The 19,662-nt window shown below is 39.2% G+C and overlaps 1 protein-coding gene across 4 annotated transcripts in view; it reads right to left on the reverse strand.

Moving 5' to 3' along the window:
* The window catches only part of ZFYVE9 (zinc finger FYVE-type containing 9), a 57,973-nt gene that overhangs the window by 23,675 nt on the left and 14,636 nt on the right, over positions 1-19,662 (reverse strand). For 2 of the 4 annotated variants that reach the window (XM_074545794.1, XM_074545793.1), the window contains exons 2-7: positions 17,839-17,941; positions 13,123-13,227; positions 10,285-12,344; positions 5,097-5,196; positions 1,141-1,317; positions 646-815 (exon numbers count right to left, since the gene is read on the reverse strand). In XM_074545794.1, the coding sequence (XP_074401895.1) occupies positions 646-815; positions 1,141-1,317; positions 5,097-5,196; positions 10,285-12,344; positions 13,123-13,192 (2,577 nt within the window). In that variant the 5' untranslated portion in view covers positions 13,193-13,227; positions 17,839-17,941. The remainder of the gene's footprint in view (positions 1-645; positions 816-1,140; positions 1,318-5,096; positions 5,197-10,284; positions 12,345-13,122; positions 13,228-17,838; positions 17,942-19,662) is intronic. The other 2 variants (XM_074545796.1, XM_074545795.1) reach the window with 1 other exon arrangement.

Below are 19,662 nucleotides of genomic sequence, written 5' to 3' on the forward strand. Positions count from 1 at the left end.
AGATGTAGGTGAAGGAGTCTGTGTCTGCTGGAGAAACAGAAGCACCAGGTAATTTGGCTGTGTAACATCAGATGATCATGTGATGTCTCCTGTATGTGAACTACTGATAGAAAATCTGCTCAGAGCCTGCATCTCCAACATCATACATACCCATTTCTTTACAAAATCTTAATGCATCTATGCCCATTTGAACTTTTTGCAGAGTCTCAATTCCATTTACATGAGGTATGGTGGGCTTAACATTGTTAACTTTATCTGCACTTTCCTGCATACATAATTTTGTGACAGAATATTCTTCTGATAATCTTATTGTTTCAAACTCCTTACTGACCATGACTCACCTTTTTCAAAGCATGTGTTACACAAACATCCTTCACACACCAGCTGTACAGCCAAAGAGCTGGAAGACACATGCTCAACAAACATTCCTAGTGATTTGCCCCAAATCTCTTCATTTCATTTAGAAAGATATGGTTGTTTCAGCACTCTGCAAACATTCCAATAAGGACAACACTTGCTATGCAACATATTAAGAGAAGCCTGAGCAGATTTCCTGCATGAGTCTAACTGCAGTCACCACAGCAACTCACAGACCACTCACAACCAAGGCAAACACAGGATTTTGAATGCCAAATACTCCCTTACTTCTGCTGATGAAGTGTTGTTGGCCAAGGGCTTTGGTGGATCATGAGACACTGCTAAGGTTCCTGTGGAAGTTGTCCCAGCCACTGTCAGCTTTGCTGCATCGGCAACTTCTCCATTGGGTAAAATCCCATCAGCAAACCAAACACGCCTTTGTTCTCTAGGCTGAGCCACTGGAGAGAACACAAAAAGCAGCATTTAACATCTCACAGCAACACTGCCTAGGAAAATCTGAGTATAAAACAGCAAAATGGAAAAAATAAATATAAAAGTGTGGATTGGAAGGAACTTAAGACATCACCTAGTGCATTCCCTATGGCAGCATCATGTACAGACACAACCACTGGAAACAGTTCACATGTCCTGAAAAACCTCATGTCCCTGCTGAGGGCAGGAATAGCTCATGGGCATTAGCCATTATTTGGAATGGATGAAGTGCAGATATTCTTTCCAAATTCTTCCTACAGTTAAACTGAAAGGAAAATGAAGTGTTCTTACCTTCTGCTCCAGGATGCTTCAGAACTCCCACAGGTACCATGACAGTGGGAGGCGGGGAGCTCAGGGCGCCCGAGGCCTGAGCCTGCTGCAAAGGAGGGATAGTAGAACAGTATTCAGCAGGATTGTTAGGGTTAGGGCTCTGGCTTGAGGCACTCATCATGTTCTCCCAGGCTTGAGCTAAAGCAAACAAAGAACAAGAGCCATCAACACAGAGGAAGGTGTCCAACAGTCCAAAACACTGTGTTACGTTCTCAGCTGCTGTCAGTATGGACCCTGCCACCTCCCAAAAAACATTCCCTCCATGGAACAGCCCAGGAAACTGCAATTAAGCAAGAAAAGCACAAGGAGAAACTGCACTGGCCCTGTGCAATAAAAATATTAGTCCAAAAGGAAGCATTTTCTGAAAAGGGTTAAAATACACTTTGACTTTAGTGATGCTTAGTTCCTGATGTGTGTCACTCCTTGAGTGATGCCTCGTTTTGTTTCTTCTTCAAAGATTTAATTGAAAACAGTCAATGTGATGTAAATATACATATATATATATATATTTCACAATGCATGGAGAAATGGACGTTTTTACTACAAATCTTTCATAATCCACAAAACACTTGAGATTTAACTTTCATTTATGATAAAAAGCACCCTGCATTTCTTTGTGTCCAGGGCAGTTGTGTACAGATCAACAACTTTTATTCTTTGACTTTGACTTGAGTAATGCTTAGCAAAGATTTAATTGAAAATAGTCAATGTGTACATAAATATATATATACTTTTTATATATATATATTATATATATTACAATGCATGGAGAAATAGATGTTTTATAACCCACAAAACACTTGAGCAGATTTAGCTTTCATTTATGATAAAAAGCACCCTGCATTTCTTTGTGTCCAGGGCAGTTGTGTACAGATAACAACTTTTATTCTTAACTCTAAAAAACCCCTTATGCTATTAATGTGGAAGGCATGACTTAAGGCTTAATTCAACTGGCCAAAAAGTAACACAAAAATCTTCTTTGTCAACAACATCTATCATAGGAAAATCTCCTCCAGTGAGTAAACCAGACCAACTCCACAATGCTACTTCTTTTTCACCTCTAAGGGAGGTTTGCAGAAAGATGCCAGACAATTCATTTGTGTGTTTGCACCCACAACCATATTAGTGTGTTACAAATAAATGTATTCTTTGAGTCAGGCATAAATATCATGGCACCTAATCTCTCAGAGCATGTACATCCTTGGGTTTCTTCAGCTGCAAATTATTACAAAACCAAGGTGGAAATAACAAGACCAAAAAAAAGGCCAAACAGAACTCGATAGAATATAAACCCTCCTGATTCCCTCCATCAACCTTCAAAACCAATAGTGAAATACTTGTCAATGAAAAATGTATTGGCATTCCAGCTGAGAAAATTACTAGAACCAAAGCACTTTTTAAACAGCAATTCTATAAAGTCCTGAAAGAAGAAAGTATTAAAAATGTACAAAGTTACATGTTCAGGACTCCTTTATTAGAAAAGTAAAAGAGTATTCTTAAAGCCTTCTTTAGATGGAGCAAAGTGCCAAGTCAGCACATCTACCAACTAAAAATACACTAGAAGTAGCATTGGAAACTGATGAAACACATAGCCTGGCCATGGAAACGTGCCAGAAAACACACAACCCTCCCCTCACACCCCAGTCAAACACAAACCAGGCTCTGAGCAATCAAGTGACAGAATAACTGCTTTTACAGTTCCTACCCCTGCTTCCAGGAGTGTGCAAAGATTCATGCTTAACCTGCTGCACTGACAGGGACAAAAGGCCCAAAAGCTGCACTGACAAAGAAACTGGAAGGAGCAGGAGGGGTGGGATGCACTCAGGCCACAGGTGAGGTAACCCAAAGCATCACCATGGAACACTGCAGCAGGGACAGGAACAGAGGCACACAGGGCAAGCACAGCACTGGCCTGAAGGAAGCAGGCCCTGGTGTCACTGCTGCCATTCATGTGCATCTGCCCTGGCAACAGCACAGAGAGGCTTTCAAATGAAATCATCATAATATGATCAGTTTTATTATGTCTTTTTGAAACAACACTTTGGTTTCAACAAAATATTTACAGATTCTTCCCTTCCGCCAGATGAAAATTAATCCTACTCACCAGGACAGAGCCAGCTGTCTTTTGCTAAGTGTATTTGTAATTCCTTGTTCTTGTACACCTTGAAATGTGTTCATTTCTCCATCTCAAAATGTAACACTATAGAATCTCTTCAGCATCATTAATGGGGCTAGTTTTTAATTTCCATATACTATAACCTAGAATTTCCTGTCACCTTACACATTTGCCTAGAGTAAAGAATTATTAATAATTAAAACCTACCACTGCACAGTGATTAATGTTTCATATTTTTGAAGCATTTCAAATTTTTGAATTTTTTTCTGAGAAAATTATATTCTTGTTTATTAACAGATACTGTCTACTTTTATATTCTTATCTCAAGACTAAGCACTCAGTTACATTCAACCAAACCTGAAAAAATACTCAACTTCTATGGAGAAAAAGTAAAGCTATGAAGTTTAGTTTAGATGTTCAAACAACAAAGTAAGAGATCTTTCTGAAAACAGCTCAAATAATCCACTATGCAGTAATGTGTAAAGATAATGCCAAAATTACTTTCTGTGATGCTGACACAAACCACAATTTTCCTAACTAATTCTTGGTCAGAATCTCTGTTAAAAGTCTCCAAAGTTTAGCTAAACAATTGCAGCAATGGATATTCCATGATAAACCATCCTGATGATTACTGAACAGTAATTCTAACAGTTAAAAGCTGGCATTTAGAGCCTGAATTTCCCTGAATTCTCATTGTACCTTTTAGAATGTTAGAATGCTCTGTCAGACCGTCCTCTACCACTGAATTCACTTCTGGCATCAAGTTTCAGTGATCCAGATATATATTTATACCCCAGGACCAAGACACCCATTCACTTTCCCACCAATAGGCCAAAATGCCTGGAATTTCTCACTGAGACAGGTTATCTCATGAATTAAGCACCCACGTGGGTCCTCTCTCAACCTAATCCAATTTCTCTGCTTTCTCAGTTCAAGACAGAGGAACTGCACATTGAGTCTTCCAGCAGCAGCTGTCTCAGTGCCATGGGCATAACTCAGCTGGACAGATCATCACCCAGGGGCAGCTGCCAGGGAGGGAAGTTCTGGAGATTTCCACAGGCCTCAAGGGAGTGCTCTGCGTTTCCCCGTATTTATAGCACAGCTCTAAAGTGTGAGCACAATAAAGAACAACACACAAAATACACCCCACAGCCTGCTGGCCAAAACCAGTGCTTTTCCTTACACCAAGCAGAGGTGACAGAACTCCTACCAGTTCTACACGTGAACCTCAGAACTACTTATGACCTCTCTACTGTGTCCCATGCTCTCAGCAGGCTTTTAGCCACAGCACCACCGTGGGTTTGACACTCTCCAGGAATGTGTGAATGTAACCACCTAAACTCAGCTGTCCACATTTGGGGACCTGTATTTAGACAAGACCTCCTACTCTAAGAAGAGGAGCTGAATTAATTTGTGGATAAATGCTACTTTCCCAATCTCCTATAGCGCATTACCTAGAACAGGCACATCATGCACATCTTTGGCACTCCATCTAAATGTGTAGTGGGTTATCTACTCAGGCAACAAAGCATACAGAGTACACTTCTGAATCAACCTCAAAGTCACAGTTTTTGCAATCCTGGTAGAGCACTCCCAAATGAAAGCTTTCAAACTCACTGCAACCTTACCAGTTTTTCTACTCTTCACTGGGATTCCACGCCAGCCTCTCAAGCACCTTTACTGTTTTAGAATACTTACCCATACAAATGAAGCATTTTGATATTTTTTCTTTTCAAGTGCCCTCACTGCAGCTCCACACAAAGCCAGTGAGGTGCCAGATCTCAGTTCCCTGCCCACTCACCATTCATCAGCACTGAGTGGCAGATCACACACACTCTGGCTTCCTTTCGGTCCATGTAGAGCAGCTTGCACTTCAGGCTACAGCACGCGGCACAAAACACCTGGAACACAGGGAAACTGCTCAGGGCTGTGCACAAATACGGGGCAAACTGATGGACCTGCACAAGTGGGTGTCTGCAGAGCTCTTGAAATGCAAAATACAGAGGTAAAAAAATCAGTATTTTCTCATTAAAGCCACAGTGACCAATACCTACCCAAGGTGGCTGTACTACTAATCCTGATGATTATTTTGTGGAACACATAAATGCATTTTGTCCTGATACTGCATTGTAGTGTTATTAAAATTTGTTTGGCATAAATGACAATGGGGTTAAAAAATACCTACCTCATTACAATCCCTCACAGAATTAACAATTTGGGAATTAACTTCAGTCTTAGAAAAAGCATGAGTACTTCCTAGAATTAAATAGCAATTCAATGCACAAGTACTCCATATATATAAAAGAAACTGCTATGGCACAGATTAATTCAAACTTAATTAATTCTTTGCAGCAGCACAATTCATCTTCATGGAATTGGACATTAGAAGGAATTTTTGGACTTCAGGAGGAATTTCTTCACAGAGAGGGTGATTCAACATTGGAGTGGGCTGCCCAGAGAGACGCTCTCGAGGTCCCTGGAGGTATTTAAGGAAAAAGACTGGAGGTGGCACTCAGTGCCATGCTCTGGTTGACAAAGTAGAGATCAGTCACCAGTCAAGACTGGACTTGATTATCTCAAGAGGTTTTTTTCAACCTAAATAATTCTGTGATTCTGATAGTATCTCCAGCTGTTTAATCTCTTTATATCTAGGAAGCTATTCCTCAGTTGAGGAGGGACAGTGATTATCAAAATGCTTTAAGTGTTAAACACATAAACCAAGACATTTCAGAAAGCTGAATGACATTAGTACTGCAAGAAAATCCTGCTCCATTTCTCTAAAAAAGCTAATTTTGACATGAATGCAAAGATCACAGTATCACACCAGGAGGGAGAAGTCAGGAACTGCATTCTGTGCATGCTGGCTGCTGCAGGGGCTGGGGCAAAGCCCAGGGAGCACAAAGTGCAGCTGCAGGGCTGCTCCTCCTCCCCTGAAGCAGCTCTAAAAACTCCCCAGTCCTGGGCAGGAAAGATTCCTGAGGCTTCCTCCAGACAGGCAAAACCACCAAAGCTGAGCATGGCTTGTGCAGCACAACACACTTCCATGCAGACATGACCATGAAGCAACGTCCTTCTCAAAATCCTGCAGAACACATGCTCTTAATGATTTCTTATTCATTTTAAATAATTATAGTGTCTTTATTTTAAAAACTCAGTAGTTCCTCAGGGTTATTTTTCCAGTGATATGAAGATACTGATGAAGATCCACTTCCTGCAGAAAGGTAATGTCACACTCAGGAGATCTGGAAACAGCAGCAGCTGCCTAACAAATGAGTTCAGATATCAAGAGAGAATTTCAAAATTTAATTATGGGTGGATATTATCTCTGCAATACACTATGCATTATTATGATCTATAATGCTTTCTAAATTTAAAAAAAATATTCCATCTCTCTAGCAGCATTATTTCTGTAATATAGACATGAAGCTACACAGGATTGTTATATATAAACGTGTTTAAGCCTAATTAAATTTCAACCAAGTTAAAGATCAACCAAATTACAACTACTTTTAGTGGCAAGTGTTCAAAATAACCAAATACAGGTTCTGAACTAAACATGAGAGTTGAAAAACAAATGTGCAGAAGCTCAGCCCTGTCTCATTAGAACCAGTTTTAATGTTTTCTAACTATGACAACTCAAACATTTCAAAAACAAAATACAATTAAGAATAGACTGGAATTTTAATGCAAAAATAAAATCCACCCTTTCACATATGTGAAAACCTTTAAAAACCAAAGTAAATGTATTTGAAAAATCTGATTCCTATGCATACATCTTAACCCAATTTACATGTATTCTAGGGAATATTTAAAACAACATCACAGCATATTTTAGAGACATTTGACATCATTTCAGTTCTCTAGGCACAACTTCCAGTCAAAAGTTCATTCAATATTGAACATGGAAAAATCAATGTTGTCAACCATAAATGAAGGCCCAACACAAATTAATATCTAATTTAGGACCCTTTTTAAAACAACACATTCATGAAAGCTCCCAAATGCAATGATTGAAATATTAAAAGAGAAAACAGAAGCAATGACAGAACATCCCCACCTCCTCTCTCAGGCTGCATCAGCCTTGAGCAGCAGTAATGCAGGGAACACAATCCACCACAAATGACAAGTCAGACTTGTTATTAACAATCACCAAGTCATTATCTCAGCACATCATGCTATAAAAAAAAAACAACAGAGCAGTGTCAAAGCAAGTTTTTATGTTACTAGGGTTTTCAGGTTCACTAGGAGTTGTTAAAGAATTAGTTGCTAGTGGAATTGCTGATTTTTTTTAGTATTTTAGTAGAAAAATATCATTTTGATTGTCAATAAAAAAGATAGCATATAAATCTTCTGGTTTTCCTATCAAGGATGGTGATTTAATCTGACAATAGAAGGTACATAAATATGTAACATATAATTTATGAATGTGTCCACACATTCATCAGGTTCTTTATTTTAACTCAAAATTTACTGTAAGTGTATTACTTGCCATCAATCCAAATGGTTCACATCATCCATTAACTTTGCAATTATTACCCTGAAATTAAACTCCCAGAGTTCCTAGTTGCCACTCAATTATTTTTAAATGCAGTGTTTATTCCCAAATGAAACAGATACACTCACCCCTACTAAAATGATTTGTCACGATGCTAATAAAGCTTAAACAGGAACTCTTGTGCTAAATCTTGTGTTCAAAACATTTAATCCCATTACTTCCCCTAGAAACAAATAACTGCAAGGGCTGAAGATGTTGTCTCCCCAATTCTTTTAGTGAGATTCAGACATTTAACAATGGGAGCACCCCTGTGGTTCAGGAGCTCCTACACCACATGGTGTGGGTTGTTTCTGGATTAAGTTTCCACTACTGGAATCAGAAGAGGTTTGAGCTTCCAGATCTGCTCTCTGAGCAATGGCTTTACTAATGAAGTTCTGAACTGCTCTGGGGGAAAAGCCAGAAAGCAGCAGCACACAGCTGAGAACTGGGATTTCTCAAGCCACTGCAGCCACATTCATCAGAACTTGTGTGTCAAAGCTTTGGTCTCTCTCTGCCCACAGTCATACAGGAATTAAGGGCTGTAAAGCAATTTGCAGCATGTGCTAAGTATTATTTGACTTACAGTGATCCTTAGCATTTATTAGTGAGTCCTTTCTGCAACATCTTTTGGCTGCACTTGTACAAATTTGGCCCAGATAAACATTTGCTGACAAAAGCTTCTAAAAATAAATCCATTCTAAGTCTACTGAGTCAGTTTGGCTACTGAGTAGAGGTATTTTTTATTTTATCCATTTCCCACATAAAATCAAAAAACCCCCACTGGCACTGGTGGTTCTTCTCAAGGTTTGTCAGAAGAATGTAAAAAGCAAAAAACATATAGAAATTTTTGGCCTTGTTCCATCATTGCATGTTTTACCCATTTACAGATACTTTTATTTTCTGCATTCATTTGTGCTACTCAGGGCTTCAGTTATTACAGAGAAACAAATCTAAGCAATAAACTTGTTTAAAACACAAAAATAAGTAAAAAATTTACTGCACATAAAATCTGAAGCCATATTTGTCCAACTAGAAAAAAAAGAAAATCCTAAATAACAGTGTCAGTTAACATTTCAAAGCTAAAATCATGGACAATCCTTTAACTTCCATGGCTTACAGATTCTGCTTAACTGCTATGAGAAGAACGAGGCCCCTGATGGAAACCCAAAGCACACTGAAGGCAGGCAGTGCTTTTTGTGATGCTCACTGATCACCTGTGGTTGTCACTGGCTCCCCATCAGGACCTGCAGGATGGGCTGAGGCAGCTGCAGCTCTGGAGCAGGCACAGGGAATTCCTGCTCAGCTTTTCCCAGTGCCCTGGCAAAGGCTGCTCAGCATCTCTGCAGTGAGAGCTGAGTGCTGTCACTCCCTTCCTAAAGGGAGCAGGAGCGAGCCTGGGGGCTCTGCTGGGCCGCTCCCAGAGCCAGCTGGCACCAGGCTTTGAGCTTTCCTGATACATTTGCTTCTTTTAGGTTCTTTATCCAACCATTCTGCCCTCCCTGCATTCTTCTGGCTGCAAAAATTATCACCCATAGCAGCCAGGTCTTTCAATCAACTTCAGAAACTTTCGAATGAGGCCTAAATGAACTGAAGGGTTTTTTTATTCTGCTTCTTGTTGGTTTTAGTATTTCTTTCCACAATATTCATTAATACCTAATTAACAAGAGTGTTAGTTTACTGCTTATCATAATTTTCTCCCTGAGTTCATACTTATGTCACTGATATGTATTTCAGTAAAAGATATTTGGAATACTTTACAGGTTAATAATTTACAATAAAATCATTACATAAGAATTTGAGTTCGCCTAGATGGCACATACATAAAATGGTAAACATTCTCAACAATAAGTAATTCTTACACAACAAAAAGGGATCCAGAAATTGTGCTTTAGCTGTTTTCCATTATGACATTTCTCACTATGTGGACATCACCAGGTTACAGTTAATCACTTTTTTTTCCCCCCAAGAGCAAATGTATGTTTAAAAGCAGGTCAATACCATTTAAAATAATGTAAGCAATATGAGAATAGTAGAGAGGACAGAGAAGAACTGAGTTCATCAGCCATGTAAACCAGCAGGAATGCCAGCAATCCAACAGCCCACTCCCAATACACAAGTTTGTTTCAGTAATTTTAATGGGATTATTGATGCAGTAATTTCTGTAAAGCAGTTTCCTGAACTTAATCATTTTATAAAAGTTCTGATATAAATCCAAGAATGATGATCATTGCAATCAAGCAATACAACTGCTCATTTAGACTAATAACAATGAGTTACTCTTTATTGACACCCTAAATAGATCAGAGCTCAGAAATTCCCATTTTTGCTTCACTCAGACACAGCTTTTATGTCACAGGTAACTATATCCAGTAGCTTAGCAAGCCCTCTGATGCGATGTTGTGCAGTACCAGGGGAAAAAGGGTGCTTTGAGCTTATTCACAAAATATGAACTTACCTTCCCACAGGCTCTGCAATGGTGCCTTCTTTTGGTGAATGTAAATCTGGCCTCACATTTCATACAGTTTGGTGCTTGAGAGTCTGGAACCCACACAGGAGCCACCTCACCCAAAGTCGTAAAAGGCTTTCTGGCTGGAGCTCCAAACTGACCAGCTCTGAGATCATTGTCTGGACTATCTGGGGCTACTGCAAGGCACGAACTATTAGAGACTCCAGATTCATACTCATCCAAATGTTCCCCATTAGAGCCAGTACCAGAGGCATTTGAAGATGTTTCACCAGGAAACGTGTCTGCTGTATCCCCTAACTGTGTCTTACCAAAGACATTTTTGTTTTTACTATTACCTCCACAATTTGGGGGAATAACATCATTTTGTAAGTGGTCCGATAATGGCTTCGGAATCTGCAGTTTCAGATTTGTGGGCTGCTTAGGTCTTGCACCACCAAAAGGAACACTGTATTGCAGGTTAGTCACTGGTTTTGGTGAAGTCTGCCCTTGCATGGATGAAACCTGACTACAAAGATTATGCAAATAATTTTTCTTTATGTGATCACCAGTGCTGTTTAAAATAAGACCACTCCCTTCTGTGGCCTCATTTCCTCTCTGTTCATAAATATTAGTGTAACATTCTGACTTGCTCTCCTCAATCTCCTTTTCCTCTGTTACCGAGTCTTCCTTGGAGGGTAAAGTCTTTGGAACATGAGCAACAACTGGGTTCTGCATTCCATAGGAATCACAACCATTAGACAGAGAGCTTGCTGCTGATGTAGCCATCACATCAGAGAGACTGGACCCTCCAAGCTCATCTGTACCAGACCCTTTTAAGTCTATGCCTGCCTCCAATACCCCATCTTCATCTTCTCTGCTATTCCCACATGCATCATCAGGCTGTTTGGTCTGCAAAAGTCTTTCATTCTCTCCTAGAGTTTGCTTATTATTCATCTCATTCAACTTTGTCAGCTCCCAATTAGTCATCTCCTGAGGTTCAGGGTAACATTCTGCCATGCTGTGCAATTCCGTTGTGCCGAGATTTTTATCACATTCAACGACTTCGCCTTCGGTGGCACTAACATCCTCTGCAACACATTCCTTGTAATTGCCACTTCCAGCCACGTTAGCTTGACAGGTCTCAGTGAGCCCAGATAGCCTAGACTGCAACTGCTGGGTTGTTTCCTGTTCTACAATTAAGCTTCCACTACTGGAACCAGAAGAGTTTTTAGCTTCTAGATCTGTTCTCTGAGGAATGGCTTTACTAGTGAAATTTTCAACTGATGCACAATTTTCTTGCATTTTAGCAGTACCATCAACTGGTCTCTGTAAGAGAGTCACTGCATTGATCCCTGCAGTTGTAGCTTCTGAAAACAACAAATCTTTATTCATATTAAAATCCTCCCTCAATCGAGAGGAGGGGCATGCAGCAGTCAGGCTTTCAGATGAAGTGTTAATCAAATGACTTACAGAGTCATCTTCAGTGCACAGCCTGTTTACCTGCTTTTCTGTATCAATATCCTTTTCTGTGGATCCATTTACAGTAACACTGAGCTGGTCACTCTGTCGGTTTTCATTATCCAGTGTAAAGCTAATAGAGTCCATTAGGGACTGACTGTTGTAATTTGTACAATCCACCACATCACCACTTTGTAGTGTTCTTCTGTCACAGTTGTGCATGACTGCCACCACTAGCACATTTTTCTCCTCTGGCAAGCAAGCTGTATTTCCACATTTCTTTTCTCCTGCTTCCATAGAGTTACACTGATCATCCCGATTACTATTTCTTTTAACCAACTGATCATCTGCTGCTGCCTGATCATCAATCCACATGACTGGGGTCTCTGGGCTTATGCTAAAATCCTTTCCATTAGCACAGCGATCCCCTCCTCCTGTTGGTGTAGTCACTGAGTGGGACAAGGAGAAAGACTTTAATCTCTGCTGACACTCATTAGGAGCTGGAGCTTCATTCACGCTGGCCACGGCCGAGTTGAACGACAGGCGACGCGAAGGCGGATCTAGAATCTGATTCCACTTTGCACCCAGCAGAGTAGGTGAAACAGCGGCATCTGAAAAAGGTTTTAAACAACAAAACTTACTGCTTTATTAAAGCTACAGCTTCTATTCATCCTGCTGCATTAGAATGTTCCAAATAGAAATGCAGAAGTGTTCAAATATGAGCACAAAAATGAAGCTCACCTGTCATAACCAACATCCTTGGCCAACCATTAGTAGTGTAATTCCATCATGTTGGTGGAATTCAAGAAGTTTAGAGCTACCCCAATTAGTATCAGGCTGAATTTGCAAAAGCAGCTTTAAAGCACTGATTAATATATTTTAGACAGCTAGAAGTGCCTGGAAAGATTCTCACCCCCATAAAAATGAACATTTCAACTTCCTTGACAGCAAAGAATGACCAATTAGACTAAGCAAAAAATTTAGTGCTTTGAACGTGATAACCCTCATCATATGATTTATGTGACCTAATAAAACATTTCTGCAAAAGAAGCTTATAATAAGTTTTGCCTGATTTGTTTAAAATAAATGATTTAAATATTGCTACTGAGATTAAGCTTCACAAAACCTTTCTTTAAAAGTGTATGGTACATTTGCTATTAAAAGAGGAAGAAATTTTACAAAGGTAAACAAGATGAATGAAAGCAGAAGAGAATGCTACTAAGAAATGCTGAAGACATTCCATGCAAAATTAAAAGATGTTTTTTGTAAGTTCTGAGATTAATTTGCAACTCAAACCCTCAAAGGGTATCACAGATCCCCCCCTCTTCTACACTGTCCTCTGGAGAAGAGATCTGATGTGCATCTACAATCCTCTTCAAAATGACTCACCTTCGTTTTGCTCAAATTCATCTAAAACCTTATCGAGGTTATATGCCTCTGCTTGGAAATAGTTCTCCATTTGTCAGGGAACAACCACCAGATCCTTGTCTAAACCTGCCAGAGAACAAATTACAATCAGATGCTTAACCTTCAGTCAGCAGTGTTCCCTTACATATTGTCCTGATTTAAGGGGAAAAGTCCTTTGTAAATCAAATTTTACATACATCACAGACATAAATCAAAAGTATTTTCCAGGAATAAAAAACATTTGTGTGCTTAAACTTGCTTCATTCAGATTAACAACTTCCCCAAACTTGCTTTGGATTTTATTACCTCCAGTCTCTCACATTAATATGTCTGGCTATCAAGATCACCATAATGGTAAGAGCAAAACTGCTGTGACACCAGTCTAAAAAATAATAAAAAAAAAACCAACCTAGAGAAACCAGAAAAGCCAACTAAAAAATCTGAAGACCTGACTTTCAGATCTCTGCTACCACCAATTACTTCATGTGGCTTTGAACAAGGAGTTTAAACTCCCTGTGCTTCTGATTTTTTAATGTACCGTAGGCTAGCAGTACTCTGTGTCAGTCCTCATTCCTCTCGAGATGCTTCAAAGATTCATACTTGTAAAAGTTGTTAAGGGACTTAATGGGTGTTGCTTGAATTGTGCTACCTCTTAAAATGTCTACTTTAATAATCCTTGTTTCCCCGAAAGGCAGCCACTGGAAATCCAGCAAAATGCACAGAAGTAAATAGTGTCATCAAGAGATAATGCTCTCAGGCTAGAAAAGAAGATGACAAGAGAGAAATGAGGAGGGAAAAAAACCAAAACCAAAGCAAAAACCCAAGCCTGAATCCTTACATAACTCTCTTCACATAACAAGCAACATTTTGCCCTAACAGCAGTAACATGGACGCCTCACTACCAAAGTCTTGTAGCACAAGACACCGTGATTCATTTGTTCCAAACATTCCCTACCAGCAGAGACATTTTCGGTGGGAAATGTGTGCCATAACCTATAAACCACAGAGACCTTGACTTGATCTGTTCTCTGAACATCATCCAAAACAGCTTTATTCTCTTCAGAGTTGGCTTTCACTGTTGTGAAATAAGGCAATGGAGGAGGAGAGGGTGAGAACCTTATTTTGCAGCATGAAGCAGTGTTAGACCTGACAGCTCAATTAAAAACCTGCTTTTTTCCACCAGAGATACAACACATTAGAGGAAGTTTCCAATTTAAAACAATACTTTACCATTATCCCCACAGGATCTGGATTTGAGAAAAACATCAACCACCTTTATTTCCACTACTACAACATTTCGTATTTACAAATTCAAAAATTATAAATATTTACAGAACAACAGCTTTGCCTTTATTATGGGCAACAGCTGAAGTTAGGTTATTGACAGGAAAGGATTGTGCATTAAAATATCACAAAATGCAGAGTTCAAGTTTTCAAGATCAACTTAAAATGTGATACATGGTTGTTTTAAAAGGTGATCATGATAAAACATAAATACATTGCTATTTAATGTAATTAGACTAAGGCATGTGTTAGAGATATATACAGAAGCAAGTTTTAAAGAAAATTCATCTAACATGCATCAACAGAAAAAAACCATTTGCAAAAGAATTCCAAGATAAACTAGACTTGTCATCTGACATACTCCAAGATTTGTCCTCTGTTCTGGAAATTTAGATTAACTCCTTCTGCAAGGAAAACAGATTATTTGCCATATCATTTACTGGGCACAGATGCAGAGATCATAATATAAGCAACGGAAAAGCTGCCCACCTCGATCACCAGCTGTATTTCAGGAGTCTCAAAAAGTAGCACTGTTTTGTACAAAATACCAGGTGATTGCACATCTATTTATAATGTATTTAATTTACATTATAATGGTAACATTGCTCCTGGCAAACAATTGATGAAGACATATATAATTATTCCTAGGCAAAGTCCTGCTACTGAAGTCAATGATGCAAAGAGTATTTGTCAGTGAGGCACTGCAAGACTGAAAAATGTCATAACAAATTTTTGTGCTCATGAGTTCCAACTGAAGAGAGAAAAGACCTTTTATATCACTATTGTTATTTCACTCACTGATGTACCAGGATATATGGAGAACCTTTTATTTTTAAGCTCAAAGTCACTAAGATGACAGCCACTCTAAATGAGATCTCATTGTCTGTTGCAGTAGGTATTTCTCACAAAAGGTCACCTGCAAATCTTTAGGTTTCATATCTAAAATTATTATTATTATATAAAAGGATGCAACAACCCCTCAAGCTTTTCTGCAAGTTTCTGCCAAGGGCAAAACACAGTGCCAAATCCAGAGAAGTCCTTAATGTCCTCTCCTCTGCCTGACAGTAAGGGAGGATGAGTGCTCGTGTTCCTAACAGATATCAGCAAGGCTTCCTGATTGTCAGCAACTCACGTATTTGCCAGGTGAAGATTTAATGCTTCAACTCACCATAGCCAGCAACTCAAGATCAGAATGGAAAATAAAATGCTCTAACACAGCATGCCATAATAACTGAGCTGTTTTCCCTGTGGTTTAGAATTTAATTTTATTTTGAATATTTTTATTAAATGCCCACGCTAAATAAAAAACATATTCCTTTACAGATCTTTTGAGACTTTTGACTGCATCTCACATGTACCACTGTAAAAGTTTGGAAGACTTTTAGAATTACTCTAATCCCAAAGTTTCTCTTAGGACAAAGGTTGGCATGACATTTTTTCAAGGATCCTTAATGGTTGAGAAACTCTGTAGTATTGCCCAAATATCCTGAGTCATGGCATGGAGAGAAGCTGATGAGCAAACACACAACACACAGACTCTGGAAAAAAGAGAATAAAAACAGGAGCAAATCAGAAAGAAGTTTCAGTGGAAATTTTATGCTACCAAAAAGGAGATCCAAAATTACTATATATTGGGATGAACAATATGAAGGAGAGGATCTTGTGCCAGTGCAAGGAAAAGGAAGCACCATCCAGCAATGAGTAAAAAACAGGAGATTTTGTTTTTTTCAAAAATACAGGCCTCCATGTTAAGACTTGGCAGAAAAGACTAATTACAGAAAAAAATAGTAAAATTTTATGTTTTATTTAACTCTGTATACAAAAAAGATTAATACAATGATTACTATCCACTGGTATATAAGTCCAGAACTCAAGATCACTCGTTATCCATTGCAGAGTCATCTTCTGTCTTTCAGGGCAAGGAGCTAATTAAAACATGCAGTCTGTCAAAGCAGATTACTTTCAAGCTCCTGTTGGATCACACATCATGCATAATTCAGGAAGTGTGTTTTACTTCTCAATTTCTTCATAACAACAGCATGGGCTTATCATCATCTTCATTTCTGAAACTCAGGAACTTACATTCCATGAAGCTTTCATGCTTTACTCTCCCTTGATGTCTGAATTTAAAGGTGCCTGTACCATAAATGTGTGTGTTACATCCACCCAGAATGACTGCCCTTGGCATCACAGCATTCAAACACAACACAGACTGCAGCTGCATAGTGGAGGAAAGAAGGACACAAGGACAGAAAAATCTTCCTTAAAATTAGGTGTTTCAAAGAGGCTTAGAATTGGAAACTGCCCCTCAGATATCCCACAGGCCAGTTTGCTCCTGGAAATGAACTGTACAAGAGACTGGCCTTGTGTTACACCTGCAAGGCAGCCAGACTCGTGTTTGTGTTGGGCTCTGTGATAAGGGATTATATAACCCATGATCTTCTGCACTGCACATCCTAAATTATCCTTGGGATGTTTTCACCATGGGAACTGACAGCCTTTAGTCTTTCTAATTGTCTTTTAACAGTGGATGATCAGCTCATAATCACATTAAAACACTATAATAAAAAACTGCACTGAAAGGAAATAAACTGGCATTCAACTATTGGCCTCACAGCAAAGACCCAAAAACCAGAGAATATGTAAAGAGCCAGAATAGGATCTCAGTATTTTCTGTCATGCTGTCCTGTGGAGACAATTTTTTCAATATCAAACTGTGAAACTACACATTTCAGTAATCTCTTACTACACAAAATGCTCAGTTTATTATAGTCCTCATAAAAAACACCCATGGAAAGCTCCTAAGATGGAAGTCACAAAGGGCATGATCAAACTGAAACAAACCAAACATTGCTTATTCATCCTGATAAAAACCACACATCCAGAAAATGTCATTTCCCCATAGCAAGACAGTACAGATGGACTGGACAGACAGATTGATTAGACCCAGGGCTCCTGAAGACTTCCTTCAAGCCCAACAAAGGATGGTCAAGGGCACATCTTGTTCCAGCTCCCCTCGGCGTTACCTGTCCCTGCGAGTCAGGCACCTCTGCTGCAACGAACACTTTGTTCTGAGTTGAGCAATAGCTTTATTTAGAACTGATGAGTTCTGGCTACAGCACACACTCAGAAAGACTTTGCCCGCCTTCCCCCTCTCCCAAACAAAATAAGACACAATCTTTGCTCTAAAATGGGGCAATTACTTTCAGTAAAAACAAAACAACAAATTGCTAAAAATACTCCATCATCTTCTTTATAAGAGATCCATCCATACACAAAGGTGTATGTATACAAATATATATAAGAATACATGAAGGTGTATGTATATAAATATGAATCTGTAAGAATACATAAAAATCATTTCAGGTGCAGAACTCTGAATCATTATATTCTAAAGCAGAACTTGCCTCTTACCTTTTTCTTACACATATGTTAAGAAACCAATGACCCTGTGCCTTCTCATGATGACAGCAGCACAACCAGCCAGTTCTGCTGAATCAGGGTGTTCTCCTTGATCCTAGAAAATACAAACATGTATTTTATGACAGGCAATTCTGCCACAAACCATGTCCTTTTCAACACGTGACTGCAGCTAGCACAGGCATATTTGGCAAAGGCTGCAAGCTTCAGACAATTTGGATTACATCTGCAGCTTTGAATTCAGAGATGTGTGTGCACTGTGTTCTCCAAAAGTCTGGTGAAAATTGTTGCTAATAAATACCACATTGCTACCTACCTGTTATTGTTCTTCATTTAACTGTAAACCCTCAGTGTAACACAGCAACTCCAACTGTCCTTGTATTCCTGATGACCTTGACTGTAACAATTTATAAAACTAACCCCTGAAATCAATTCTATTATACTACAATAGGCCTTCCAAAAATAAAGAGCTAGTAGCTTTGATAGTCAACAAGAATTCACAGCCCTCTGAATTCTGTAAACTGTATTCATCAGCTTCCCACTGATTTTGTTACAGCTAAACAAGTGGTTTTGTCTTCAAATTATTCCCCCTACAACAATCTTAGGCTCCCTTCATTTCCTACCGGCTTCTTCTAATAGCACCAGCCTTCAATAGTATGAAGGACCAAAGAGGAAAAAAAAAGTCATCTGAAGAAACTTTTATTCTTCAATCCACAGCATTTCTATAGGTCAGGGGCTTATTTTCTCAGGCTGCATCCTAACAGCCAACATAGCTCAAAAATCCAACACAGCCATGGGCAGAGAAAACAGAAACCAGTTTATGACAAACACTGCAACAAGAAAAGGAATTAGATACATTAAATTCATTTCTTAAGGTTTGCCAGCACTGACATTTCGACCTGTTAGGTAGTTGAAATATTTATCAGTTCTCTGATGAAGCTGCAACATATGTTAGAAAAAAATCTTCAAGCTCCAGCAAAATTAACAGGGCTAAAAAAAAAATCAGTTCTCCATGCATGAAAGCAATATTCAGTGTTACACTAAATTTCTCCCAGGGCTGTTTATTATTCTTTTCAGAAATAAGCTACAGTAATAATTCCAGGAAACTAATGAACTGAACAGCAGCACCCTGAGTAGTAGTGTTTTCAAACTCAGAATCCCACAGCTTTGGATGCCAGCAGAACTCTTCCTGTATACAAGTAAAATTTCTGATGCTATGTGTATTTCTGCCTCTATAAATGAAAATGAATTTTGGTTATCTGGGAAATAGTAGATGTTATCTTATTACAACATTCTTCAGATAGGCATCACATGCATGCAAAAACAGAAGTGGAGGAAATTTAGTTCCACTGAAAGGCTGCAGAATGAGCCTTTTCAAAGGGATGTGAAGCACACGTGGCACTGGGGAAGGTTTTCTGTACCACCACCAGGTCCCCTCCCAGCCTGGAGTACAGGAAAATGATTCAGTTTTCATCACTCCTTTGAAAAGAAAGATCAATTAATGACAATTCAGTGATTTATGGCAAGGCCTGTCAGCTGCATGACGAACACCACATGAACCAGTCACACATTAACCAGAGTCCAACCTGCCCTGATCAGAAACCATCAGCCCCAGCAACCCCCAGCTAAAGGAGCTCTGCTGCCACCCCTGCTCTCCCTGCAAACCTTCCAGGCAAGCAATAATCAGGGCACAGCTTTATTATTCATTGTTTTCACTCTGCTCCTCTTTCCTTGTTCCACTCTTCCCAGGTAATGACTTTTTTGTGCGTAACCACTCAACAGAGAAGATCCAATCAAGGGCTGCCAGTCTCCACAGTA

This window comes from Zonotrichia albicollis, chromosome 8, assembly GCF_047830755.1.
Source record: "Zonotrichia albicollis isolate bZonAlb1 chromosome 8, bZonAlb1.hap1, whole genome shotgun sequence".
Lineage (NCBI taxonomy): Eukaryota > Metazoa > Chordata > Aves > Passeriformes > Passerellidae > Zonotrichia > Zonotrichia albicollis.